A 21,095-nucleotide genomic window follows, 5' to 3' on the forward strand; every position below is an offset into this window, starting at 1 on the left:
ACATGCACGCGCACACACACACACATACACACACACCTCTTTTCTGTAAGCTACATCTTCTGTCTCTCTCTACCCACTCAGCTACATGTCTTCACACCTCTCTCTGCACATTCAGCTCCAGCTCTCTTTCAGCATACATACATACACACACACACATGCACACACGCATGCACGCACGCACATGCACACACATGTCTCAATTTCTCCTTTTAAAGCAAAGCCTCTGGACAATATGAATAACATTTTCGGGGTCACACAGCACTTCTTGAGCAAACAATAAGAAACAGAGCCAATACTGATCACACAGTTTCTCTGGGGAGGTCATGCTGACCGGGCCGTGAGTAAAGTAAACACGTAGCTCTGAGTGGACAGGGTTCCCAGAAAGAGAATGACATTGAAATGCAGGACTTAAGCAGTGAATAGTTAATTGGCTAAACCTTGAGGTTAGGAGTATGTACAGAAGTCAGTTACTGTAAGGGGTTATGTCTACTAACGTTGCTTCATGCCTGACCCTGAATCAGCAATAAACACCTGGGAATCTGTCCTTGTGTATTCATCTCTAGGACAACCAGTTTGGTTTGAATTAGTTCTGAAGTCTAAAATTAGTTTCCTCTGTGACTGAGAATGCTATTACTTTCCTATGTCAGTCTGAGTAATAAAAAATCCTAGTATTGTTTCTGTACAGAAATTATACAGTTAAGCAGAAATCATCTTCCTGACCATCCACAGCTATATGTGTGACCAGTAGATGGGGTATATTCACAAGAGAAACACACAAGCAGTGGAAAAATACCCATAGCTGTTGTTCGGGAAGAAATGTTTTCATATATGAGAAAAATTACAGACAGAAGCAACCAATCATTTACAGACAATGACCCCATGGTCTTTTCCAAGTGCAGCTCCTCATTGTAGAGTTATTCATCTGGTAGGTTGACCTGTTGAATACTAGTTGTCACCTGCTGTATACTCCCACACCTCTGGCACTTTTGTGCTGTTACCTTTTGTGTGTGTGTATATATATATATATCTATGTATACATATATACATACACACACATATACACACACACACACACACACACACACGGATCATTAGTGCAGCGATGTGGCAACTAGCATAGCTACCGATATTTCTGTCTGTCATTTCATGTCTGATAACGTGAAAAGGGAGAACAGCTGCTGCAGGTCTTGTCTGCCCCTCTTCTCTCCCATGGATCTGGGTCTGCCCGCCATGCCTTTCTCGTTTGCTTCCCCCACTTCTCTTACTGGTGTCTAAACTGGCACATTTCTGTCTGCTTTAGGCACAACAATGAAACTTTCTGTGGTTGCTTTTAAATCACTTAAATGATGAAAGAGAAGTGGAACGTGCATCATACTGTTTGAGTAACTGTATTCTTGGTTCCTGCCCCCACTCCCACACCCCCATCACACCCTCACCCCCATCACACCCCACCTCCACCCCATCACACCACCCCATCACACCCCACCTCCACCCCATAACACCCCCCATTTTTAGTAGACCTCATCAATATCTCCCTACCCCTATAGCCTACCACTGCATTTGACCCCTACGCTGTAGGGAAAAAAGTCTCAGTCTCTTCATCTCCCACCACACCCCACCCACACCCACACACCACCCATCACACCACCCCACCCCCAACCCATTCACAACCCACCCCCATAAATAAATTCAAACCACTGTCAGATACTGATTCTAACCATTACCTTCCTCTCTGAGAGCTTCCCTCAGCATTTTTCCGGCTTACCACAGACCTCTCAGTTGTCTGTGTAGTGATGTTCTTTTCCTCTTTTAAAGACCTAGATGGCTTTGATAGGTGTGAAACTGCTGGCTACAAATTGGGCTTTTTGCAGTCTGTTCAATATGGTCCCCCACAGACCTTCCCTGTGTCCCCCACCTGCCTTCCCGTGTCCCCCACCTGCCTTCCCCATGTCCCCCACCTGCCTTCCCCATGTCCCCCACCTGCCTTCCTGCGTCCCCCACCTGCCTACCCGTGTCCCCCATGTACTTTCTCTCTCACTCCATGTGAGTTTCTGGCCTCTGGTTTCTGATGCTACTGAAATCTGTGGGGTGGCACAAACTGTAGACTCAGTACCTGCTAGGCTGAGCCAGGAAGTTTACTTTGAGTTTGAGATCACCCTGAGCTACACGGCAAGACCTTGTCAAAAGCAGTGTTATTATTTCTTATGCTTGCTTGCTTTCTGTGTATCTGGGGAGGAATCTCGCATATCTTTTGCCTGATTTTTAGTGGATCATTTGTTTTCTTATTGTAGTATTTGTTAATACTTTACATATTTTGGATATGAGTCCTTTGGTCACATACAACTTTGCAAACATTTTCTCCCTTAAGTAGTGATTTAACAGGACTGTCAAAATGGAATTAACATTGAGATCAGCAACTCCCAGGTTCTCCTCCTGAATATGCTTGCTGTGTGGAGTGGCCAATTTACCATAGTAGAGCCCTGGGATTGGGGGCAGGGAGCAGGGGATTAAAAGCACTTTTACAAAGGCATTGAATGTGAGAGGCCCTAAACCATCCAAGCAGGAGGCTGAGTAGGCTGGGAATGATAGATGGCCTAGACTCTGAGGAGTTTGGCAGGAGATGCAGATTTAGGAGGTAATGTGTCAAAGGGTGGCCATGCATGATCAGCTGAGGAAGCCCTGTAAAAGGAGAAGTGTGAGCCCAGAGCCAAGCTAGCCCTGGGTATTTCAGTGTTGCAAGAACGGCCAAGATGGGGAGGGTCAGGAGCGAGAATGTGAGGGCAGAAACCATTGTCAAGAAAGAACCTGGGGGCTTAAGGGAGGGCTTTCTATTGATCCCTAGAGGGTAACCCACCCTTTGATCTCACGGAATCAAGGACTGGAGGGATATCAAGGACTTGGCCATTGGTCAGGCTGAGGGGTAGGAAGGAGGGAGGTGTGGTGTGGGTCGGGCTGGAACTCAGCCGTGTAAGCAGAGGTGGCAAGACTCTAGGCCAGCAGCGTCCTAAAGGTGGGTCCGTGATGCTCCTCCATGGACCACACCCAGTGTTGACTCTGACAATTGAAAGCCACCAAGCTTAGGTGACCTCCAGTCACCCCTCATTCCCACACTTCATGCACAGCGTGGTTTCTGGTACTGCCATAATGAGGTGCTGAACCTGGGGCTTTCTCATCAGCAGCTGTGGCTACAGCCCTGGGCGCCGCAAGTCCAAAAGCAAGAGCTGGCAGGGCAGCATCCTCTGCTGCCTCTCTCCCTGCATAGGAGATGCCATTGTATCTGTTCCCCGACATGGTCAGCCCTCTGTGTAGATCTGTGTCCTGATTACCACCCCAATATAAGGACAGCAGTCACATAGGGTAGGGACCATCCTATGACTCCTTCAGAGACCCCGCCTCCAGGGGCTCTCACATTCAGACGCTCTGGGATTAGTACTTTAGCATTATCATTTGGAGGGACAGATATCAGTGCATAGCAGGGCAAAGCCCTGTGAGCCCCATCCTGGGGCACCACGTAGACAGCACGATATAGCACCCTCTGGTGGACGTGCGGGGAACAGGTGACTGACTGTGCCTTGCCCAGACCCCAGAGACTACCTTGACTTCATCTATTCTGCCACAGGCTCGCTGGTTGGCCAGAGACTCTCAGATCACCCTGATGTGAGGAAAATAGGGTTCACAGGTTCCACGGAGGTGGGAAAACACATCATGAAAAGGTAGGTGGGGTACAGGGAGGAGAGGTCTTCCAGGCCGTGGTGTCTGGGTATAGATGATGCATCCCATAAGCTGGGTCCTGCTTCTTGGGTTTTGGTGAGCATAGCTACCTCCAGAAGTCATGTTAAAACAGATGCTGAGTTTTCCACAAGCCCTTGAGAGGCTTGTGGGGCTGTTTAGTGGAGGTCACACAACCCGGGGGGTCTTGGTCCCATGTTACCTCCTATCCCAGTAGTGCTAGAAGTTAGAGGTCCTGACTTGAGGTTACATGACTCAACACACTAAAATGTACTTATTCATAACTTTTATATTGATTGCAAGCTGACCTGGCGATGTTTCTGGTAAGTTAGGTTAAATGGAATCCATTACAATTGGCTTTCTGTATCTGTGGCTTCCACATGGTGGATTCAAACAGCTGCAGGTTGGAATTATTTGAGAAAATCAACTTTGTTTATGCTGAATGTGTACAACCGTTGTTAGAGTTTCCTAGTCAATGTGAGTATCCACAGCCTGCTTACGAGGTGTTAGACCTTGACATACATGAGCTGTGGGAGCAGCTGAATGAGTGTAACTTCTGTGCGTATACCTGACTGTCCATTCAGAGTCTCAGCATGAGGGCGCTAGTATCCACGAGGCTCCCCTGAGTCCTCTGTGGCAGTGCTGGGGCAGGGGACCCATACCCTTGGGTGGTCCAGAACAAGACGACCTCTTCTCCCAGGTCATGCTTGGTGCCTACTTGAGGGTGGTGGCATCACTCAAGTATGAGTCTTGCCCGTGGACACATTGTCTGTGGTTCCCTGCATCTCTCTGCTTTGTCACTAAAACCCTGAGCTATCCCTCTTTGGCCACAGCTACCCCAGAGGAGGGATGATTCTCTTTAGGGTCTACTCAGTCTGCATTTCCTGGAGCACTTGTTGTGTGCCAGGCACTGGAATGCCATAGAACCCAGACTGATGCATGCTCTTTGGAAGGCCTGCCTTCTCCCGGGGGGGTGGGGCGGGAGGAGTCATTCATAAATTTGCAGTGGGACACAGCGGCCGGCAGACACAGGGAGGTGGGGGTTTTCCATGGGAGGATCAAAAAATGACCCTAAGAAGGGGACAGAGTGGAGCCGAGGGGGACACCAGTGAGTGTGAAGGGCCAGGACTGGCCTGGGTGTGAGGGGAATAGGAATGGCACCCTGGTAGGAGGTAGGAGTGGGTGGTGGGGAGAAGGTGGGTCTGGTTTTCACTTTGGAGTCCAGCAAACTTGGGACTTGTCTTGTGCACCACCTACAAGCCCCTGTGGTCCAGGCCATGTGACACCAGCCCCCGCCCTCTGTTCTCTATAGCTGTGCCCTGAGTAATGTGAAGAAAGTCTCCCTGGAGCTGGGCGGGAAGTCGCCCCTTATCATCTTTGCTGACTGTGACCTCAACAAGGCCGTGCAGATGGTGAGATAGGGCAGGGATGGGAATAGGTGGGCGGAAGTGTGGGAGGCCCTGGGCCAGAGGCAGAGGGATAGCAGTGGGGGAATCTCTTGGCTACCATGGTTAACCTAACCTGGTATAGCCATCCATGATGTCACCACAAGTATAGGTAGCATAGCCAGAGGCACCCGTGGGCAAGGATGATGCATGCCCTCCACAGTGTGTTCCCAGCATGTCCTGTCATATCATTGAACCAGCTGGACAGATAGGGAACATGAAAAGGCTGCCTGCCTTGGCATGGGTGAAAAGCAAAGTATCCCTGGATCTCTCGAGCATGACCCCGCTAACAGCCATGACCAATGACCAATGACCCTGTGCACCCATGCCCAGCTTTCCACCTATGCTCTGGGCAGCTACAGGCCAGGACTGGGCATACCCGTGTGTACAGGGCCAGAAAAGTACCCCTCTGTGGTGGCCTCTTAGACTGGCCCAAATGAGGCCTCAGAACAGTGACAGCATGTGGCAAATGCCACGAACGTGGAAGTGGTTCTTGCCATTGGTGTCACTTGATGCCTTGGTACGCTCTCCACACCCATGCGAGCAAATGAGTCAGACCCGTTCAGCCAGGTCTCCAACTATCTTAGAGGCATGACACCCAACAGAGTCCCGAGAGGGAGTCCAGTCTTGCTCAGTGGGAAGCTGAGGGAGACCAGGAGCTTACTTATTCATCTCTGCCAAGAGCCCGACAGTCCAGGATCTTGGCTCAGTTCAAAGTGTGGCTGCTGCTTCGGAGCCCTGCACATAACTGGGGGCCTGTGCCAACTGTTGGGCTGAGTCATGCAGACTAAAAGAGCTGGACTGGACTCTGCACCCCGCCCTTGGCTTCCTGCTGTCGGCTTCTTGGCTCCTAGCGTGTCTGAGCAGATTTCCTGCACTCCTGCACGTTCTTCCCTAGAACTAGGGCTGTGCCTCTCCATCCTGCTCTCCAACCCTGCTAATGCGCAGTCTGATCCCAAGACCTCTCCAGTCGGGTCCCAAGGAGACCTGGTACCTTTTGGGCCACCCAGTGAGTCTACCCATGGACCCGGGGTCCAGGAAAGCTCAGACTCACCCGATATATTATTCTCCATTGTTTGTCATGTGAACAGCATCCTTATGCTAATGAAGTCTCTAGGTGGCTCCCTCTTATCATGTGGGGCCTTGTGTCCTCACTCCCACCGCCACCTCTTGCTTCTACAGGCTGAGGATTGCACAGGACCTATGCACCCAGTGTGGGTAAAGCCTGTCCCATGGGAGGAACGCAGGATGCAGGCACACCCGCTCTTCCCTGAGAAGAGTTAACAGTCCTGGTGGGCAGTGGGGCGGAAGCACTTGGAGATCTGTAACCTGGCATTTTTGCACTTCTCTGAAGGGCATGAGCTCCGTTTTCTTCAACAAAGGGGAGAACTGCATTGCAGCGGGCCGGCTCTTTGTGGAGGACTCCATCCATGACCAGTTCGTGCAGAAAGTGGTAAGTTCCAGGTTAGAGTCTGAGCCGGAGGGGCAGGCTGTGAGAGAGGCAGTGGTGCAGAGTAAGGAGGGCCTGGGCTCCTCTCGTTGGGTACCACCCACTAGAGGATCCTTGGAGAACTCTCTTGAGTCTTCAGCTCAAACTGACATAACCAAAGGGCCTGTGGGCAGAGGGTACCTAGCTCTAGCGCTTGCCCAGGCTTTGGTCCCATTCTCAGAACCACCAAAAAGGAGCATTCTCTGAAAGTAGAGCCTAGGATAAGGACCAACTTTACAGGATTCACAAGGGCTTACCCTCTTAAGTGAGGTCATAGGAGGCCCAGGAGAGCAAGGACCTGGCCTCAGGACCCCTGGCAGCATCCCTGGAGCAGGAAGTACCCTGTGTAGGTGCCCAGAATCAAGAGTCTAGACTTTGCCCATGCCCCTAATGTTAGGCAATGGTTGCTGCAAGCTGGTCGTTTGGTGAGGGAGGCAGCTTCTGCCACCTTCCGGGGAACCGACAGATGCCAAGCAGCAGCTCCCACTGCAGTTACTGGGTAATATAACAAAATCCCAAAGGGCAGACTGAGGCCAGCTCCAGGAACAAATGGGTCTTCTTGGCCCTGTTGGACTATATGATTTGCTTGTTGTTTGTTTGTTTGTGGTGCTAGAACCCAGGGCCTTGGCTAGTGAGATGATTGCTCTGCCACTGAGCCCCAGCCCCAGCAAGGAATGTCTTTAATTCTTGACTTTGGGGGTTCTCTGTGAACTGGCATCATTGTGACCAGCCTCATCCTGTGAGGTTGGCAGGTACAGACGGGCACTTCTCTAACATAAAACCAGAGAGGGACAACTTCCAACTGTTAGACTAAAGTTACAGGAAGGGCACCGGTTGGCAACCAAGCCTTCAACACCAGGACTGAACCAGAATAGTCAGGAATAGGTCTGAGTATGAAGGTGACAAGGACAGGAAAGGGCTGAGCACACACTGCTGTGTGACAAATGACACCTGACACCCAGTAGCTGCCGAGCTTACCTGGCTCACAGTCTATCCAGGCTAGGGTGAACCCTGAAGTGAATGAGGGTGGTCACAACTTTGCCTGATCCTTAGACTCCAGCTCAGGAGCCTGGGAGCCAGGCCACACAAGAGAAGGACTGGGGCAGACCTTCCCAGAGGCCAACAGATCTGTCATTGGTCATTGATTGACGAATGAATGATTGGCCATTGATTCTGTGCAACTGTGTTTTCTTTCTTCATCCTACATACTGATTCATTGTTTTAAAAAAAGATTATTTTATGTGGATATGTGTTTGTCCTGAATGTGTGTATGTACACTTCATGCTTGGTGTCTGCAGAGGTCAAAAGATGCCACTGGCTCCCCTGGAACTGGAGTTACACATCTTTGTGTGCCCCAACTCATTTTCTGTCCTTCTGACATCTAAACTCCAGAGTCATTAGGTCACCTCCTGTCACTCCGCAGTGATACCCCAGTAGCATCTTTACGTCCAAAGCCCAGGCTTACTTTGAAGGTGACAGAAGCGGGCTTCCCAGAGGGGGCCACTCCCAAATGATTTGTTGAAGCCGAGGAAAATGAAAGCAGCGGAAGGTAGACTTGAGCCTTGGACCCTTCTCTCTGTTCAATGTCCCTCTGTCTGTCACTGAGACTCCACTAGTAGATAGGTTTGGAGTCAGACTGGGAAAGCCCCCTTAGCTGGGAAATGGCTTCCACACATTCTTCAAGGACCTGTGACCGGTATAAACCACAGAGGTGGGAGCTGTCCCAGGACTGACTGTGGCACTAAGCACAACCTGACCCGAGGACTTTCTGCAGGTGGAGGAAGTGGGGAAGATGAAAATCGGCAACCCCCTGGACAGAGACACCAACCATGGCCCGCAGAACCACGAGGCCCACCTGAAGAAGCTGGTGGAGTATTGCCAGCGTGGTGTGAAGGAAGGGGCCACACTGGTCTGTGGTGGGAACCAAGTCCCGAGACCAGGTCAGTCAAGTTCTCCATCTCGCTTGGGTAAACTGAGGCAGCAAATACTAGACCTCTGGTTTTCAAACCCAGCCCTAACTGGACATAGCTGAAAGCCCAAATACCAGTGTGGTCAGGATCCAGGCCTCCAGTTCAAATTGGGATGTTGGATGTAATGGCCCTTGGCTGTTTGGTCACCCTCTTGACCCAGGTCTGGAACTGGGAAGGTGAGGGAGGAGTCCAGAACATTCCCCAGTGCTGGTGTAACCCGCTGTGCAGGTGTTGCTGTTGCCTCACTGCGCCGTGGCGTCAGTCTCCTCTGACTTGAGCTCAAGGTTCTCACTCTTTGGCTTCTCTTCTGAGCAGTTGTTTTGTGTGTTGTGTAACTGCTGGGAAGACATGAACCAATGTCCACTCGCCCCAGATAGGGCACCAGTGGCCACCAAAAGAGATGGTCCTGTCCATATCTAGCTTAGTGAGCCAGTGATTTTATTGGGGTCACTCACAGGAGCATGCTTGGCTCAAAGGCACAGAGCCTGGGTGACGACTCCCAAAAGCTGCATCCTGGAACAACTTGGAGGCAGCTCCACTGCCATCTCGTCTCCCTTTTCACTGCTTAGTGGGCGGGTGGCAGGGGCCTTATCTCAGGTCATTTGCTTGAGTTTTGTGAGCTTCCTTCCTCCCTCCGGGGAATGCTTTAGTTGCTAGGCAACAGGTGGCAATGCCACAGTGTCCCACCACTGGTGGCCAGCTGCCCTCAGCTAGGAGTGAGCCTTTGCCTGGAGTGGCCCATCTTTGAGATGGTGCAGATCTTCATAGACACATGGCTCAGGTCACCCATCTAGAGCTCATGACACAGCCAGAATTAGGTACCTGAATGGCACCAGGCACTTGGCTTCAATAATCATCTCACTGAATGTCTTAGTCACTTTTCTATGGCTGTGAACACACCATGACCAGGGCAACTTACTGAAGGGTTTATTGGGGGCTTACAGATTAAGGGGGTGAATCCATGACCATCATGGTGGGGAGCATGGAGCAGGCAGGCAGTTAAGGCACTGGAGCAGTAGCTGAGAGCTCACATCTTGAGATAGCATCTATGAGGCAGAGAGAGCTGACCGAGAATGTTGTGGGCATTTGAAACCCTGCAGCCTGCCCCCAGATACACACCTCCATAACAAGGCCACACCTCCTAGTCCTTCCCAAGCAGTTCCACCAGCTGGGGACCAAGCATTAAAATACATGAGCCTGTAGGGCCCATTCTTATTAAAACAAGCAGTGTCTGTCCCCGACACATTTGCTTCTCTGTAATCTACTCAGTTCTCAAATCTCTCAGCACTCAAACCAGGGGAGCAGAAGCCACATGGATGGAGCCTTGTGCTGCCTGCTCACAGCCCAGCAGCTCCACACCCTGCCTGCCTTTGCTGTCTGCCTTTTACACCCCGTAAGGAGCCCCACACAGAGGAGGCTCTCATTAGCTGATGGAATTGAAGCGGGGAAGAAAGGACACGCCCCTCTTTCTGACCCCTTGATTTTCATTCTCTTCTGGTCCTGTTAAGTTTGGCACCTCATTTATACCTTGATTCTCCTGCATCCCTGCCACCCTTCTGCAGCTTATCCTGCCAAGTGTCCCCGGGAGTCACTGACCCTTTGTTTCTTCACCCCATGAGAGTTCTTGGGTTCCAGTGCTCAGTACTTGGGTTCCAATGCTTCAGGGGCAAGTTCCCCGACTGCCTCCGTGGCCTCATTTGCAGACGGTGTGAGTTGCCCTTCGCCCCCACCAGCCATCTCCTGCACTCTCTCTAGATGCTTCTCGTCTTCTGTATTTGCTGCTCCTCAGCTTGGCAAACTGCTCCCCAGTGTCCCAACCAGAGAACAACTCATCATTTAGCTCATGTGAAGCAAACTTCCCTGTATCACCAGTGTGCGAGTTCCCTAAGGCTGGGGACAGCATGGCAAGCCCTAGCAGGGGAGTGGGCTGCAAAGTTTGGGGTAAGCACTGTTCACAGAGCAGAGAGAAGGATCCAGTGGGGCTAGCTAGTACATCCCCCGGGAACATGAGGACGGCCCATCTATTCTCTGAACAATACGGTGGGGAATTTTCTAGAACCCATTCAAGAATAGGACAGATCAGAGCTGACTCTTCTTGGCCAATTCTACTTGAAAGGCAGAGGATGAGGAACCTGGGTCTATAGTGAAAAGAGTGTTGAGTGAGCCAGGCCCTGACCAGAATAGGGAGGAAACAGTCAGGGACCTGCACCTCCTACATGCTTCAGGTCACTGTCTGCCCTACAGGCTTCTTCTTTCAGCCAACCGTCTTCACCAACGTGGAGGACCACATGTACATTGCTAAAGAGGAGTCCTTCGGGCCCATCATGATCATCTCTCGGTTTGCTGATGGGTATGTGATTCACCACACCTCTCAGTGTAGATGGAAGTTTCTGTCCCTACAGGTCCTACAGCCATTCAGTCCCAAAGAAATACATAGGGGCTTATATTTATTATAAACTGCTTGGTCTATTAGCTCAGGCTTATTATTCACTACCTCTTACAACTTAAATTAACCCATAATTCTTATCTCTGTTTAGCCATGTGGCTTGGTATCTTTTCTCAGTGATACATTCTCATCTTGCTTCCTCTGCATCTGGGTGGTGACTGTGTCTATCCTTTCCTCTTCCCAAAATTCTCTTAGTCTGGTTGCCCCGCCCATAGTTCCTGCCTGGTTAATGGGCAATCAGCATTTTATTAAACCAGTATGAGATTAATAAATCTTTACAGTGTACAAAAGCATTATCCTACAGCATCTCAGGGCTTTTTCTCTGTGTCTGGAGTTTTGACATCAACTGTCAGAGATGGTCCATGAGAAGGAAACCGAGTTAGTGAAGAGCCTGTACACAGTGCCTGGGCTGCCTGCATAGGCCTCTTGAAGAACACGGGGCTCCCTTTGCCCTCCCTCTCCTGGGCCAGGATGGCCTCCAGGCCTAGATGAATAAAAGGCGATTTCCTTGCATGTCCCGGCTTCCCTGTGTTTGTCCTGCATTTCAGGTATTACTTACAGCCTACCGGGTCTTGTTCTTATAGTGTCCTGCTGAGACCTAACCTGGTCCTGTCCAAATGGCCTGGGACCACTGTGGCACTGGGTCTTAATCGTGAATGAGCCCATGCTTCAGGTTGGTTGGATGGAGTGAGCCTGTCTCAGCTTTGTGCTACATCTGGACTTACCTGGTACAAAGGAAGCTCGCCAGGGCTTGGGCTATCTCTCCATGACAGCGTCAGGTCCCTGGCCTGGAGCCCAGGTCCTGTGGAACCAGCTGGAGGCAGCCAAGCTCCTCAGGAGCTAGCCTCAGAACACACCCCAGCCCAGGAGCCATCCGGGCCACCAGGTTAAAGAGAAGGAAGGGTCCACTCACTGTGAAGGAACTACAGCTCTGTGGACACATTTGACCGGCCACACCTTTTCCTCACTCATTTTTCAGGCAAATGACACTTTCATCCTCACCTTTTTTCACCAGTTGTCACGATGTGACTACCATCACCAGCTGATGCTGAGTGCAGTGGACAGACCCCAGCTCTTAGGTCTTATGTCTGCTGAATGTTCAGTATACTTCTGCCTAAAGCTGCCTCTCTGGGCTCCCTTCCTGCACGAGGCCCCCTGCCCAGATCTGCTCTGTGGAATATTTAACTATGCCCCCGACCCTCCTCGTCTTTCTCTCTGCTGCCCCTTCTGCAATCTCAGCACAGGTTTTTCCTTTTGGGGTCTCCTGACCGAGGAGCATGGGCTTAGACACTTTGGGGAAGCAGATTCTGATTTTCCCTCGTTCCCAGTCCAAAAATGGGTTCTTAGAGCATCTCTCAGGGAGTTCTTGCACTTCCCCCACAGAGACGTGGATGCTGTGCTGTCTCGGGCCAATGCCACAGAGTTTGGCCTGGCCTCTGGTGTCTTCACCCGGGATATCAACAAGGCCCTGTATGTCAGTGACAAACTCCAGGCGGGCACTGTGTTCGTCAACACCTACAACAAGACAGATGTGGCTGCGCCCTTCGGAGGATTCAAACAGTCTGGATTTGGCAAAGATCTGGGTAACTAAACCCTGTCACTGGGGCTACTTTTATGTATTCACTCAGCAAACACCCACCAAAGGCCACCAAGTGCCAGGTTCTGTCCCCAGTGCTGGGGTGTCACATTGGACAAGATAGCTCAGTTCTTGCTGGGAAGGGGGACCTTTTGGGACCAATGCCATTGCTGAGACAGCACACAGGAGCAGAAAGAATATATACAGTAGATATATATATATACAGGGTAGGCAGGAAGACAACTTCTTGGCTGCTGGTAGCCAGCAGGGCACCCATCCTACCTGAGTTACCATTGCAATGGTAGGGAGGCAGGAAAGCTTCTAGAATGGCTGCCCCAGATTGGTTCTGCATTCCCCTGCCTGCACTGGAGTCCAAACCCATAGCTTACTACAGGAAGACCTGGGTTGGGTATGTGGCTTCCCTGGGGCCTTGGTTTCTCATCTGTGGAGAGAGCGAGGCTGCCCACAGGCGTACTCTTCTCAGGGGTCCCCTGAAAGGAACAGCGGTAGGTTTCCCAGCGGTGTGTGTTTTCTCGTAGGAGAGGCAGCCCTGAACGAGTACCTGCGGGTCAAGACCGTGACTTTTGAGTACTGAAGCCAGGTCTCCATGGTGCTTCTGTATCCTGCTGGCCTCTCCTCAGGGACCCTGGACCCCGTCTGGTGCCTGAGAATTCTTCTGTCACAGCACCACCCCCTTATGTCTCTGGAGCTATCACCCTGCGCCGCTGGATGACGGGACACTCTCGGAGCAATCCGAAGTGGCTCCAAGTGGAGTGGGCAGTCATGGCCAGGATGAATAAAGATGTGAGCAGGGGTAGCGTGCACTTTGTGTCACCGCTCTGTCTGTGGGTGCCCCAGAAGGAGCAGTCACCCCGGGTCACTTGGCCTGCAGAGACTGAACCTTAGCGGGTACACAGAAGGAAATGCGTGTGTCAGCACCCTCCTCCAACGGCAAGAACTGAGAAGGGGGATTCGGCCGGGAGTGGGGGACAAGCCCTGGGCCATGAAGCAGCCCGGTCTCCTCTGCAAGGACACCAGTCACTCAGTGAACTGGAGCCTGCGGCGGGAGCTTCGCCCTGCCTGGCATCTAAGTCCTGGGCAGCACCCCTGTCTTCTACCATCTGTGTTTCTCATCATCTTACACCACCCCACCTCAACCGGGAGCACATGCCTTCTGCCACCTGTGTGCCCACCCGAGGCCCTCTTCCCTACACCCTCATCCTGAAGGTCCCACACACCACAGACTTGCCCGTTGCCTTGGTTTCTCCAATATGCTCACCCTTCTTGACATACCAACCACTATCACCTCTCTCTGGCTCTGCCTTTCTGGGTCCAAACATTTTTAAAGGTTTCTCCGATCTTCCTCAGATCCCCTGACCAGGCAGGGAGTGACCTAGAGACCTGTACTGGTTTGGGAAAGGTCAACCAGGCCTATGTGGTGACCTAGCCTTGCTCCACATCCCTGCCCATCCCTTAGGCACAGTGCAAGTCTCATAATGACTCCTGATCAGTGGGAAGCCACATACCTGATATAGGTCCCAGAAGATGGATTTAGGAGTTCCTGTCCTATCATGTCATAAGTGATGTGGTGGAAGCACATCACTCCTGGATTTCGGGTGGAGCTGTGGAAACCCCCCTGCATCGCTGCTGGAGTGAAGTGACAGTGGCTCACGGTGGCACCGTCACTGGCCATGTGTTCTCTAAGACAATCAGTGTACTCATTTTTAAAAAGGTTATTACTTTTTTGGTCTGTGCGTTTGTGTGTATGTGCACATGCATGCAGATACCAGACAAGAAGAGAAGAGGGCATCAGAACCCTCGAAGCCGGAGTTGCAGGCAGTTGTGGGCTTGCAGACGCGGGTAGAGGGAATCAGGTAAAGCAGCAAGCCCTCACTCCTGAGCTGTACCGCCACCTCATGCCTGCTGTTGTGCACAGGGACAGCATTGCCTGACAGCACAGTTCTCAGCTTATCCCAGACTCAAGGTGACATAGAACGGTAGGTTTTCTGACAGCGCGTGTGAGCACTGGTAGAGGCAATGGGAACAACATTAGACTGGTGAGTGCTGGATGCCATGCAGGCCTCTAAGTCCTCCCCACACATCAGTATTGTGCATGCTGTGGTCCAGGGAAGAAGGAATGACTAGACCACTGAGGCAGAGATGCTAGCTTGCTCAGGTCCTGCGGCTGCTATGACACTGCTTTTCCCTTCCCAGATCATGAAACCCTTGAAGCCCATGCTATGCAGTGACTCACTGTCAGAAACCCAGGTCCTGAGTCTCCTGGAATTGGCCCCAGGGCCTTAACTCCCAGATCACAGCTATGGGACACACACCAGTTGCTAATGGGAAATCCATACCCCGTGTGTGGGTACTCTACCCCACGTAACGGGTGAGATGGGCTGCGCCCAGGGCTCACTATGCTGATGTTGTAGCCTCTCAGAGGTCTTCTTACAGGTCTATGAAACGTGATGTGTGACTCCCTCCGCGAGGCTTGTTCTGGTGTGTGTGTGTGTGTGTGTGTGTGTGTGTGTGTGTGTGTGTGTGTGTGTGTGTTGGGGAGTGCTTCTGGACTGTTTCCTTCCTGCCTCCCCAGCAGGTCCCCTCCCTGCTTTGGGTATGTCCATCCTTGCTTCCTGGTGCCCACCGAAGGGAAAGGCGTGCTTCCACTGTTCATTTCTTTTTTTTTTGTTTTTTTTTGTTTTTTTTTTTTTTTGCTTTTTCGAGACAGGGTTTCTCTGTGGTTAAGGACTTACCACTGTGCCCATTTTTAAGGGTGTCGTTTAGCGACACTAAATACCACCCCGTCATTTCCAACCACCACCTCCCTCCTGTCCCCGAACCCTACTTTCCTTACATCTGGATGGTCTGAGAGTCTCTGGCCAACCAGCAAGCCTGTGTGTGGTAGGATAGGTGAGGAAGTCAAGGTAGGCTCTGGGGTCTGGGTTGGACACAGCCACCTGTCCCTCACACGTCCACCAGAGGGTGTTGCATCCTGCTGTCCTATGATGGGGCTCACGGGGCCTTGCCTGCTATGGACAGAATTATGTCCCTCCAAATGATAATGCTAGCGTGCTGACCTCTGACCGTGAGGGCCTCTGGAGGCACACACAGGCTTTTCATGTTCAAGGAAGGCAAGCTGAGTCTGCGAACCCAGAGTTCACATTCAGCTGGACTGGAAATAAAAGCAGCCCAGTCTACAGCCTTTTCCACATGCCCACAGCCATCTAAAGGTCTTCCTGGGGCAGGGATAGCTCATCCCTATCTGATGACTGATAGGAAGAGCAGTCATCTAGGTGAGAGAGGCTCTGGGTTTTAACCTCAGCATACATGTGCACGTGTGTGCTCACACATGTGTGTATATTGTGTGTGTTCCATATGACATTTAAAATATGTCACAGGGTTTAACATCCTGTAGTGGTTTGAAAGAAAATGGCTGGGCTGGAGAGATGGCTCAGTGGTTAAGAGCACTGACTGCTCTTCCAGAGGTCCCTAGTTCAGTTCCCAGCACCCACATGGTGGCTCACGACCATCTACAATGGGATCTGATGCCCTCTTCCAGCATGCAGGTGTACATGCAGATCGAGCATCATACATAAAAGTAAATAAAGGGTTTTTTTTTAAAGAAAAGAAAAGAAAATGGCCCCCAAAGGGAGTGACACTAATGAGAGGTGTGGCCTTATTGGAGGAGGTGTGGCCTTTTTGGAGGAGGTGTGGCCTTTTTGGAGGAGGTGTGGCCTTGTTGGAAGTGTGTCATTTGTTTCTTTTAACCAACTCACTTGCTCAGGACAGACAGCCTTATTCACTGAAAGCCACGGTTTTAGGCTCAGGCTAGACTTTAAATCCCTGCTCTGCTCTGGGGTTGGGCTTTGAGGTTTCCTATGCCCAAACTACATCTAGTGAGACAGATCACTTCCTGTTTCTGCCTATTAAGATGTAGAACTCTCAGCTCCTTCTCCAGCACCATGTCTTCCTGCACACTGCTGTGTCCCACCATGATGATAATGGACTGAACCTCTGACACTGTAAACCACCCAATTAAATGTTTTTTTAAGAATTGCCCTGGTTATGGTGTCTCTTCACAGCAATAGAAACCCTAACAAATGCCTCCCGATCAGGCATTTTTCTTTCATAATCTACTGCCCCCCAAACATGAGATAATCAGGCCTTTGGCAAGGTCCTGAGGGGAAATGCCGGTGTTCCATGAGGAGACCCTATGTACTGGCTCTCCCAGCTGCTCTGGTATACCCTCCCCTTGCCAGTTCCTTGTGTGCAGTCAGCTAAACCTATCTTTAGCGTCAGGTCAGCTTCCTCAAGGCCTCAGATCAGCCCAGAGATGAGGGGGTGTTGAGCTGCCCGGGTGCTGTCCCTGAAGATCGAAGTGAGTCAGGTCTCCAGACGGCAGCAGTACCTATGTGTGAGCTGTCCCTACCGTGGCCCACAAGCTCCTGGCTTCCACTTTTGTCCTCCAGACAGACACAACAGCACTGCTGAAGCCACCGCAGAGTCCACACTGAGAAGTGCGTAAGTCTTTTCATTGTTTCCAAAGGTTAGGCAGTTCGGGGTTAGTCCAGGATCTGTAAAGAGGGTCTTGCTAATGAGTCAGAAGCATACCTTACCTTCCAAACCTAGCACTGCCAGACACTAACTGTCGGGCAAGCCTCAGTTTCCTGCCTGAGAACAGCAACTACAATGCCTTCTCTGCCCACTCCAGCCTTTCAAAGCAATGTGGGCCACCCCTGCGTCAGTGGTGCCATGGTCCAAGTGCTATGACCACTGCAGCATGAAAATTTTGTTCTTGCTTATGGTTTTGCAAATTACTAGTGGGTTCTCAATGACAGCTTTGTCTTCCTGGTAGCACTCAGCCACACGCACAGCTGCCAGGAAGGACTAGGGGTCGGGCTAGGGTGAGATCTGCTTCATACTTGGCCTAACCCAATGCTAGTCAGGGCCTCTTGTGGGGCTGTTCTCAGCTGTCTGCAGAGATCCTCAGGAGGCCAATTGACCTTACAGAAAAGCAGTGAAAGTGGACTGACTTCCCCAAGTGTATAAACAAAGGCCAGGGATGGCATTGTGCCCTCGATGGACCGGCTTGGGGGGTGGAATGCATTCCAAGCTAGCTCTTGGGTATCAGAGGGGAGTAGTGAGGGGCCACCCTGGGTGACTTAAAGCATCTTCTAACTAACCAGAAAGAAAATTTTGTTTGGGGAAAGTTTACTCCCATTTTGTATGTGAAATTAATATTTTAAATTTAATATTTGAAAAGAGATGACGGGTGTGGTGTTGCATAGCTGTAATTCCTGCACTCAGGAGCTGGACTCAGGTTTTCTGGGTTTGAGGCCAGCCTGGGTTACATAGCAAGTTCCAGGTCAGCCAGCGCTACATAGTGAGATCTTATTTCAAAATAAAAAAGACAGATTATCCACAGGATAGTTGGTGTGTGTGTGTGTGTGTGTGTGTGTGTGCACGCGCACGCACGAGCACATGCATACACATGTGTACGCATGCACAATATGCATGTGTGTGTCTGTCTCTGCATGTGTGTCTTTGTGTGTGTGTGTGTGTCTATGTATGGGATCCGATCCCGAGTATCCTGGACGAGCACTCTGGCACCGAACCCCATCTCAGCCCTGAGCCATCACCATTTAACAGGAACTGGACAATCAAAAACAGCCAGCTCCATCCACCCACCCACCCACCCATCCATCCATGCATACACCCACCCATCCCTTTCTTTCACCAACTCACTTGCTCAGGACAGACAGCCTTATTCAAGAAAGCCATGGCTTTAGGCTCAGCCCAGACTGCTGAGCCTAGGCAGCATGCTCTGCCAAGGCAGTGTATGTAGCCTTGGGCAAATGGGCACTTCTTGCCTCTTGGCTCACTCACCCATAAAAGGGCATCAGCTCTGCACAGCCCAGGCTGAGTGAGGATGAGTGGCAGGCAGAACACATGGTACAGAGTCCTGAAAACTGTGCTTTCCTCTGTCATTGCACCTGTTTATTTGCTGATGTCCCCAAACCTTTCTGAAGCCTTGCTGACACCCTGATCTGCCCCTGCCTGCTTTTGGTGACCTCTGTCCCCAAGGAGCACCAGTCACATGTGATGACTGGTAGTGTTGGACTTCAGGTAGGATACTTCTGAGTTGCCCAGAAGCCCTCAGAGTGGCTCTAAGAGCTCACCGTGTTGGCCTGTTTGTAGTGAACCTCTTGTTTGCATTTTCCTGCCTCCCTCTTCACTCTCACAGTGCTCTCTGGGTCAGTCTCCAAGCAAAGAGTTTGCACAGAGTCTTGTCTCAGGGAGGAGGGGCTGAGGCCCAATGTTCCCTCTAAGACCATGACACCAGTTACTTTGGTCCCCATACACTAGCCCGCCTCCCTATAGTTCTGCCAGCTCCCAAAAGCGCTTCAATCAGGGATAAAACCCTAGTGAAACCTTTATGAAACCTCCAAAACTATGGGCCAAAATAAACCCTTTCTCCTTTATGGTAAAAGAAAGCAGACCAGCATGGATTCAAGATCAAGGTGCGGGGGGTGGCTATTTCTGGTCATACTTCTTCCTGTCTGTCTTCCCTCCATGCCCTGTGGGGTCTCTTCCTCTTCCTGGGAGGACTCAGTCCCATTGTGATTGCATCCTATGACCTCTCTTACTCATTGTACCTCCTTACAACAAATGCCATTGCTCTGGGGGCTCAGAATTCAATGCATATATTTGGGAAACAAGAAATCGAGTCTGTAATCTCCCCTAGCATGTGGAATGCTGTCTACTATTTTTTTTATGTTGTTTTGTTTTTCATTTGCTGAGGACAGAATCCAGGAACTGGCCTGTCTAACACTGAGTTGCATCTTCCCAGCCCTTTTTAGTATCTTTAGTATCTTTTGTATCTTACTTCTCTCTTAAAAGCTATAGTCTTGCACAGCAGGTTTCTGCAGATGCAATTGGCTGCATCCAGCCAGGGCTCAGGATTCCTGAACCAATAGAGAGTAGTCACAGGGGTGGGGTGGGGGTGGGGGTACTGGACGGTTTGTAGGAGCTGGTGTCCACCGAGGCTCACCACTACTGGGTCTTCCAGGCCTGTGTCAGCCTGGGCAGCCCACAGTTACCCCTGCAGGCGAAGAGGACCCCGTCCCCTGACAGCCATATCCTGTCTACAACTCTCAGTCATTTCTGAGTCAAACAACGAGTCCTGCAGAGGACTGGGAATTACCAATCGATAAGTGTGAGAGCATCACAGCCACGTTGAAGGACAGAACTTCACGACGCATACTCAAGTGTTTAAAGGTGAAACATCTAGAGATGTCACGTTGAAAACAAAACAAGCAGGTGTGGACCCTGAGGAAAGCTGGCCCTTGCCTTGCACTGCTGTAGGCCAGTGACACAACTCGGCTGCCCGGCCCCGCCCCTGACCGTGGCACCGCCCTACTTAGAGTCCTCCCAAATCCCGACAGATCTCCTTGCCCGTCCCCCGCAGCGGTCCCTCCTCTGAGGCGTGTCATTGACGCCTTCAGCACCCAGGGAGCCTCCCTGCACACACCCCTGCAGGCTCAGCGAGCTGTCCTGTGCTCTTTGGAAACCACCGGGTTTGCCAAGCTGGGAGTCTTCGGGAGTTAAATGGATGCCTCAGTCCACCAGACCTTCACTAGAAAGCTTTAAAAACTAGGTTCTCAAGCTTCACCCCATGACCCAGCCCCGCCCACGAGGCCGACCCACACAGCCCCTCCCTTTCTGAAACTCCGCCCCCATGCGGCCCCGCCCCTCGGTCCGGGCGCCTGGGCAGGGCGGGGCTGGCTCGCCGACCGCCCTTCCCGCTTCCTCCCGCCGCAGGCCTCCGCGGTACCCAGCGCGCGCCCCGCCGCCTCGCTTTCGCCGCCGGCCGGGAGAGGACCGGTAAGCGCGGCCCGGAGCTGGACTGGGAGCCAGGGAAACCGTGGGAAAACGGAGCCCTACGGGCCTCGGGAAGGGGCGTGGGACGCAGGATCTGGCAGGCGGCACACTGGAGCGGTCAGTCTGTCTCTCTCGCGCGCTCCAAAGGTCTTCAGAGACCAGCCCCGCTCATCCCTTCCCAATGCTGGTGATGAACCCCGGGGTGCCTGACTCTAGGGTTCGTGATTGACTCCTTTAGCACTCAGAGAACATCCCTGCAAATCACACTGCAGGCTTAGCGAGTTCTGCGCTCAGTGGAAACCCCCGAGATTGCCAAGCTCAGACTTGGGAGGATACCTCAGTCTACCAGACCGTTTCTAGAAAGCTTTAAAAACTCGGGGTTTTCAAACTGCTTCTTCGCCAGAGACCACTTAGAATTGCAGCCTATCTAGCCTGACCCAGAAATCTAGGGGGTGGTCCTGCGCAGCTTCCTGAAGCTGGCCTCACGCTACTGGTACCGTGGTAGTTTAAGAACCATGGATGCAAAGGAATACAGAGAGGCCTGACGTGGGGTGCCCTG

General features: G+C 51.6%; 2 protein-coding genes across 4 annotated transcripts in view; both read left to right on the forward strand.

Annotated features, from left to right (window-relative positions):
• The window catches only part of Aldh1l1 (aldehyde dehydrogenase 1 family member L1), a 47,171-nt gene extending 33,694 nt beyond the window's left edge, over window positions 1-13,477 (forward strand). The window contains exons 17-23 of the mRNA XM_050160223.1: window positions 3,620-3,713; window positions 5,042-5,141; window positions 6,529-6,627; window positions 8,438-8,603; window positions 10,878-10,983; window positions 12,463-12,662; window positions 13,195-13,477. Coding sequence (XP_050016180.1) covers window positions 3,620-3,713; window positions 5,042-5,141; window positions 6,529-6,627; window positions 8,438-8,603; window positions 10,878-10,983; window positions 12,463-12,662; window positions 13,195-13,250 — 821 coding nt within the window. The 3' untranslated portion in view covers window positions 13,251-13,477. The remainder of the gene's footprint in view (window positions 1-3,619; window positions 3,714-5,041; window positions 5,142-6,528; window positions 6,628-8,437; window positions 8,604-10,877; window positions 10,984-12,462; window positions 12,663-13,194) is intronic.
• Window positions 13,478-20,416: 6,939 nt separating this feature from the next.
• The window catches only part of Slc41a3 (solute carrier family 41 member 3), a 44,646-nt gene continuing 43,967 nt past the window's right edge, over window positions 20,417-21,095 (forward strand). For 2 of the 3 annotated variants that reach the window (XM_050160312.1, XM_050160313.1), the window contains exon 1: window positions 20,417-20,539. The gene's annotated coding sequence lies outside the window, so the exon portion shown is untranslated. The remainder of the gene's footprint in view (window positions 20,540-21,095) is intronic. The other variant, XM_050160314.1, reaches the window with a different exon arrangement.

Source organism: Alexandromys fortis, unplaced genomic scaffold (genome assembly GCF_014885135.2).
Source record: "Alexandromys fortis isolate MF-2015 unplaced genomic scaffold, M_Fortis_MF-2015_v1.1 scaffold_111, whole genome shotgun sequence".
NCBI lineage: Eukaryota > Metazoa > Chordata > Mammalia > Rodentia > Cricetidae > Alexandromys > Alexandromys fortis.